Source organism: Neophocaena asiaeorientalis, unplaced genomic scaffold, assembly GCF_003031525.2.
Source record: "Neophocaena asiaeorientalis asiaeorientalis breed wild unplaced genomic scaffold, Neophocaena_asiaeorientalis_V1.1 scaffold356, whole genome shotgun sequence".
Lineage (NCBI taxonomy): Eukaryota > Metazoa > Chordata > Mammalia > Artiodactyla > Phocoenidae > Neophocaena > Neophocaena asiaeorientalis.
In genome coordinates, this window is record NW_020172269.1 from 1,051,188 (window position 1) to 1,058,158 (window position 6,971).

Consider the following 6,971-nt stretch of genomic DNA (forward strand, 5'->3'; position numbering starts at 1 on the left):
GAGTGCGGTCGCGGGCATGCGCGGCAGGGGCGTGCGCGGCGGGTTGTGCGTGGCGGCTGTGCACGGTCGGGAACGGGGCTTCTTCTTGGGCAAGCTCACTCATACTACAGGTCTGAGCCACAGCACCCTACGGTGTAAACGAGCTTCGGCGTGGAGAATCGGGGAGCAGAATCCCACCGACCCCCTAATAAGCCTCCCCGGCACTCGCGGCCCAGCGTCCTGAACACTAAGCATGACCCACGATGTCTCCTGCCGGGCCTGGCCTCGAACCCTGGAAGCACATACAGTACCCGATGCCCGGAAACCCACATGCCCCTCCTGAGTGTCACCACCCTCCCGTTGAACTTGGGAGGGGCAGAGCCCTACGGGTCCCAGGAAGCTTCTCTGTGGGTTTGGAATGTTAGGGAGGTGGCCGTGTGTGTGCGCCCTCCCGCCAGGTCCCCAGGAGGCCTGGAAGCTCCTGGGCGCCCCACCCAACCTGCACCTGTGGGCGGACGGGAAAACGGGGTGAGGGGCAGAGGCTGGGGGCACCCCCCTCACAGCCCTGGGTCCACAGGGAAGGTGGGGGCGTGCGCAGCAGGGCCAGGCACCCCCCAGGCAGCTTGGGGCGCGACTGAGGACAGCGCCACTAACCCAGCAGGTGTGCTCATGGGAGGGGCCTCAGTCCAGGGGGCGGAGGGCTCGGAGACCCCAGTCTCCGCACCCCTCACCAAGAAGCAACACTTTGATTTCGGAGAATTTTTTTTTTTTTTTGACCACACCGCGAAGCACAGGAGCTCCGCCACCAACCAGGGATGGAACCTGCGCCACCTGCGGTGGAAGCGCAGAATCGCATCCACTGGATCGCCAGGGAAGTCCCTGGATTTGGAGGCTTTTTCATCAGAAGTGTGGTGATCATGGAAAAATCTGTTACGGCCAAGAGCCCCCCAGACTCCCTGCCGCCCTGCCCGCTTGCCCTTTGACCTGGGCAAGCCATTTACTGGGTCAAGTTCCAGGTTCCCTCCGTCAGGGTTTGTGGGATCAGTGCTCACACCCAAGTGGGCAGGGGTCACCCCGCCAGCCCCGCCCACACCTCGTCCACGATGTCGCCGTTCTCCGCGTGCACTTGGGCCACGGCTCCCAGGTCCCGGATGACACTGAAGATCTCGTACATCTGGGGAGAGGCACATGGGCGGCGTGAGGCTGTGTGTCTCCCATCCACAGCAGCCTGAGACACCTGCTTGCTCCCCCGCTCGGCACCTGGCCTTACCTGGCCGTCCGTGCACTGGTACCTGTCCTTGTATGCCATGAAGACCAGGAAGGAGTTCACACCTAGCGGGAGGCAGGAGAGGTGGATGCCAGGAGCCTCCACTGCTCCCCGAGCTCCAGGGGCCCCACCAGCTGGCCTGGTGGCCCTGGGGAACCAGCCCCACACTCTCCCGGGCCGGGATGGGGACAGAGTCACCCCGGCGCCTCCCGCTCCTCGAGCTCGGGGGTCAGGAACCAATTGTTCCCCAGTGGCAGAGCCAGGTGAGACCCCGCCCCCCACCCGCTAACCCCCCACGGCCCCTGGGAGCCCCGGGAGCCCTGTGTCCCCTGGACGGAAGGGAGCCGTGAGCTGCAGGCTCGCTGCCTGAGCTCCGCCCGGGCTGCACAGGAGCCCCTCCCGCACTGGGCGCCGGGGTGGCCCTCATGTTGGCCATCTGGCCTGCGGGCCTTGGTGGCACCTGCCAGGTCCCGCTCACGGTGCCCGCTCAGGCCCTCAGGAAAAGCAGAAGGAACAGGACCGGCTGCCCGCGGCGTCAGGGGCCCATCAGGCCAGGGTCGAGCTCTCCTGTGCTGTGTGGACTCGGGACAAGCTGGGGACTCACCTGACCCCCCCACCATCCAAACCAGCGGCACGCGGCCCCTCCCTCCTCCCTGTCATCTCGCTGGGTCGAAAGTGCGAACTTGAGCAAAGGCACGCGGGGGAAACTGTCACCCAGTGCCACACGAGCCGACCCCCCAGGTGACAACCCGCCCCAGGGCGGCTGGTGGAGGCCAGTGGTCAGCATGCAGGCCCGTCCCTGGACGCCACGCAGCAGGCCAGGACCAGCGCTCTGCCCCGGCAGGAGGGTGGTGGCGGCAGGTGCCTGGTTTCTACCTCTGCTCGGAGCTGCAAGGCCGCAGGCCTCCCGATCCTGTTAAGGAACAACCCGGGTGGTGGAGCCACTGCCTGGAATGAGGTGCAGAGGCTGAGAGCCCCCTGCCCGTCCCCAGGTTGGGGGTCCTAAATGCCAAAGGCTACTGGTGTGAGGACCGTCGCTCTTTGGGAAATGGCCTCCAGGAACCTCCCTGCCTCCCTCGGAGGTACAGTGGGGCGGGTGGCAGCGTCTCCTGTGGGGAGGGCCCTGTGGCCTCCAGGGCCCGGGCCAGGGGTCTGCAGCCAGCACCCCCCATCTCAGCCTCTCCAGCTCCTCTCCCGGCTGTGCGCTAGGCCCACCCTCAAAGCCAGTCGCCGGAGCTCAGTTACGACGTCCAGCTAACTTGTCAAATCCTCTATAAACTCTGATGTGGTTTCAGCTTCAGGACTTTGGATTAAAAAAAAAATTAAGCCTCATCTGTAAACCGTCCTGTTTCAGCTGAGGGAGCAGTAGGTTTTATTTTATTTTGATTTTTTTTGGCAGTAGGTTTTAAGGCATCTCCTTCTAAAGGCTCTTAAGATGCTAAGAAGGCTTAGAGCGCTTACCCTTCATCCAGGGCCAAGACACAAGGGGACCGAGGTGACAGCTGTGACTGCTGCGTCCTCTTTTCCTTTAAGTCTTTATTGAATTTTCTTACAATATTGCTTCTGTTTTATGTTTTGGTTTTTTGACCGCGAGGCATGTGGGATCTTAGCTCCCCAACTAGGGATCCAACCCGCACCCCCTGCACTGGAAGGTGAAGGCTTAACCACTGGGCCTCCAGGGAGGTCCCTGCTGTGTCCTCTTGTGAGGACAACAGCTACGGGATGCGTCCCCAGACTCGGACGCAGGGGACCTCTCAGCCTAGCAGATCTTCGAATGGCTCTTGTCCAGCTCTCTCCCAGCTCGTGACCACCTGCCCCGGGCTCAGGTGCACACAGCGTCCACCCGAGGCCGGGGAAGCCAGGCCCTGCAGCTGCCCTTCCGCCCGGCCGGGCGTCCTGCTCACCCTTGTCCTTCACCAGGGCCTCCAGCTCCTCCCTGGTGCTCTCGTGCCAGCGGGGGATGTCCACGTGCAGGGAGTAGTCGCAGCAGGCTCCACGGTCCGCCCTCTCCCGCCACTGCTCGTAGGCTGCCAGCAGGCTCACACCCGTGTCGGGGAACACGTGGTCCACTGTGGGGACAGCGTGGTCAGCTGGGCCCCCCACCCGTGCCACTGGAACCACCTGGGCCTCCAAGGGAGAGCGGCTTCGTGTTCCCAGGAAACCAGGAAGCACGTCTGAGAAAAGCAGAGAAGAGGCCTCATACCCAACGCCAGGCTGAGGCTGCTGGGAACCTGCCCGTCGGTTCTGTCCAAAGAGGCGTCTCCCGCCCCTCGTCCCCAGCGTCTCTCTGAGCAGAGGGGAGGCCCTCACTCTCCAGTGGACACCCCGCAAAGAGCCCAGCGGTAGTTTAGGCCTCCACCTCCTGAACAGGCCTGGCCTGAGTGAGGTGCCCCTGGAGGGGGAGGGGCGGCACCACTGTCCGTGGCGCTGGACCCGCGAGCCTGCCCACGGCAGCGCACGGGGCTGGCTTCCCTCCTGCCTCACCGGCCGCACAGCCCTCGAGCGGTGCTCCCACCCCACCCCCCGGGGAAACTGGGAACGCACGTGGACACTGCACCGTCACCCCACCCTGCCGGCAACCCCGCGTCCAAGGTCCAAACCCCGCTCGCAGCCTCTGCCAGGTGCAGGGAAAGAGCTGGGAGTGCGGTGGCCCGGGGGGGTGCGGGGGGGGAAGGCACACCGCCCGGGGTGACAGGCAAATGCCGTGCCTTCCTGCAGCGCGCCCGCACGTGGGCCCTCTGCTTCCCACGGCTCAGGTCACGAGCCCAGGGCCCCGCCCTGCAGGCCGCTCACAGCTCCAGCCTAGAGCTGCGGGCGGCTCCGCCTAGGCCAGCCCGGCCCTGCGGCATCTCTGTCCTCACGGCCGGTCTGACGCCTCAGAACCGGCAGCCGCAGGTGACGTAACCACGACGGCGCCCGCTCAGCCCGGGGGGCCACCAACGACAAGCAGGACCAAGGGCCTGAAATCGCAACGCGCGATTTAATCAGACCAAGAGGTGGACCATTGTTGGGTTTTTCCTTCCACGTCGTAGCTCAGTAAACCACACCAGGCCGGGATGTCGCAACATCTAAATGTCACTCGTGAAGTAGCCCAGGGTCCCCAGAGCAGCCTTTCCCAGTGGCACACAGACACAGCCAAGCTACGACGTGCACCCACTTGCTCCATCCTCCACCCGCTTCCTCTTGCCCGACGGATCAGGGAGGCGAGACGCGTCTAAAAGGGAGCTGTGTTGCCTGAAGTCACAGCCAGGATGCGGTGCAGCCGGGGCTGGACTGGGCGCGTTAGGCCAGGTCCAACCCACTGGATGTGTCTGCGCTCGGGACTGCGGAGTTGATGGCGCTCAAGGCCACGGGAGGAGGGCTGCACGCTGGTGCCTCCTCCTGGCCCCTGCGCTGGCCACGAGCAAGTTCGCGGTGGGCAAGCGAATTCACCTCACGAGCTGTTGGCTGGGGCTTCTCTGCCCAGCTCAGGGGGTTGTACGAGGAGAGCACAGAGCTGAGACTCATCAGGATGGCGCTCGTGCCCTGGCACAGGGTCGGCACTAAAGAAACGGTACCTCTGGGGCTTGTTGATAGGGTGATGGTATTTTTCATCATCCTTTTCCTAAAACACAGGCTCCGCCTTTAGCTCTTTTGACACGGGCAGGGAGTTTCTGCAAACCAAGCCTCACAGGGTGTGAGGTTCAGGGGCAAATGTGTCTGACATTTCAGGCAACACGACCCCTGCACTTGGGTTTTCCAAACCTGGTCCTTAGCCAGCTGCTAGCTTCCCGGGAAATAACAAATCACTGGGCGTACACCCCTGTGCTCCCGTGGAAATCCCAGGCGCGCTCCAGAGCTGGCCCAGGCAGCACGACTCAGGATGAGGGACAGGGTTAGACAGGCACTCAAGGATTTCTTAGAATGAGATGTAATAAAGGGAAAGAGGCCTGAGAAAAACACCATCAGGGAAAGCTCTTCCTGCGACATGCAAACCTGCCAGAGGACCACGGGCTGGGATGGACACTCCCCACAGGAGACACTCACATATCATGGTGGTCCCTCCTGCCAGGGCGGCCTTGGTCCCCTGGCAGAAGTCATCGGCCGGGGTCATGCCCAGGACGGGCATCTGCAGCCTTGTGTGGACGTCCACTCCGCCCGGCAGGACCATCAGGCCGTGAGCGTCAATCGTTTTCATGCCCCCAGGGATAATGAGGTTTTCTCCAATTTGTCTGAAAGCAACAGAGATTTCGCTGGTTAGGAAGAGACCTGAGCAAACGTGAACGGGCTCCTGGCAATGAAGCAGAGCCGGGACTCTTGCCCTTGGGCTCTTGTCCCTGAGGAAAAGGGCAATACGGCCAAGACTTGACCAGCCCACACTCTGGGGCTCAGGACCGTCAACACGGAGGAGCCAACCCTGTGCCGGTCACTTAGGTGTCCACTCGCTGCTTATTGACCAGAGGCTGGAGCTGCTCCTTTGTTTTGTTTTGTTCCTGCCGCGTGGCATGTGGGAACTCAGTTCCCGACCAGGGATCGAACGCGCACCCCCTGCACTGGGAGCGTGGAGTCTTAACCACTGGACGGCCAGGGAAGTCCCTGGAGCTACCTGACAGGCACGAGCAGACAAGCTGATAGGTGTGGTCGATAAGCATTTATTAAACACCTACTTTGAGCCCCACACCGTACTGAGGCTGTGTTAACAGAGAGACGAGGAAGCCATCGTTCCGCTCTCTGAGGCTCCACTGAAGGCTCGGGTTGGGCAAAAGCTATTTCCAGGGAACGAGCTTTTGGGAAAGAAAGAACCATTCACATGGATCTCGCCCAAAAGTAAACTTCTGGGTAGTGTGTGATCAACGTGTGACCATGAAGATATCTGAGGTAGAAACTCACTTTATCAAGCCGTCCTCCACGTACAGGTCAGCGTAAAAGGACTGGTCGTCATTCACGATCCTCCCGCCTCTGATCAGAAGACGGTCACTCTATCAGAAACGAAGAAATGGGTGAGTTTCCTCCCAACTAAGTGACTCAACAGTACCTTGAGCACAAGCTTTACCCTGGAATTAGGATGGAAACATTCAGGCACATTTGTGTGCACGAAATCCAGCACACACCGAGGGCGGGCAGAGGGTGCCCCGAGACGGTGGCCCTTGGGGGCAGCTGCCTACGGGCCCTGCACGTGACCTGCAAACACAGGTCAGGCAGTCTGGCCTCGCCAAAGGCACAGGGTGTACGAGCAGCTAGCTCCCTGCTTCACCACGGCAAAGCCGAGGCGGTGCGAACAGCAGTGCAGTGAACCACGCGTACATCTTCACACCCGTTGCCTAATTTGTAAAGCCCAGGCCGAGGGCGGAGGTGGACCACATCTCACACGCCCCTGCTGGCCTGGAAGGTCTGCCCTACTCGTCCACCCACAGAGGCGGCTCCGGCTGACAGCTGGGGCGGGCTCCTTCCAGAATCTCTGTGCCCTGAGGCAGTGCCGGCAGGCAGGGGCCCTACCCCTGGGGAGGGAGACAGACATCACACACATGGCCGTCACAGATGGTGGCAGACGCAAGAGCACAAAGCAGGTGACGGGACAGCGTGATGGGAGACAGGCCTGGCTGCCTCAGGGACCGAGAAGGGCCTGTCAGAGGAGCTAAAACTGGAGGTGACTCAAGCTCAGGCCAGGGCACAGCCCATGCAAAGGCCCTGAGGCAGGAAAGAGTCTGGTTGATTCAGGAGAGGAAACGAGGTGGGGGGGAGGGGG

The 6,971-nt window shown here is 62.1% G+C and overlaps 1 protein-coding gene across 1 annotated transcript in view; it reads right to left on the reverse strand.

Moving 5' to 3' along the window:
* The window catches only part of DPYSL4 (dihydropyrimidinase like 4), an 11,433-nt gene extending 5,995 nt beyond the window's left edge, over window positions 1-5,438 (reverse strand). The window contains exons 1-4 of the mRNA XM_024762303.1: window positions 5,273-5,438; window positions 3,151-3,315; window positions 1,250-1,311; window positions 1,073-1,153 (exon numbers count right to left, since the gene is read on the reverse strand). Coding sequence (XP_024618071.1) covers window positions 1,073-1,153; window positions 1,250-1,311; window positions 3,151-3,315; window positions 5,273-5,423 — 459 coding nt within the window. The 5' untranslated portion in view covers window positions 5,424-5,438. The remainder of the gene's footprint in view (window positions 1-1,072; window positions 1,154-1,249; window positions 1,312-3,150; window positions 3,316-5,272) is intronic.
* Window positions 5,439-6,971: the final 1,533 nt, after the last annotated feature.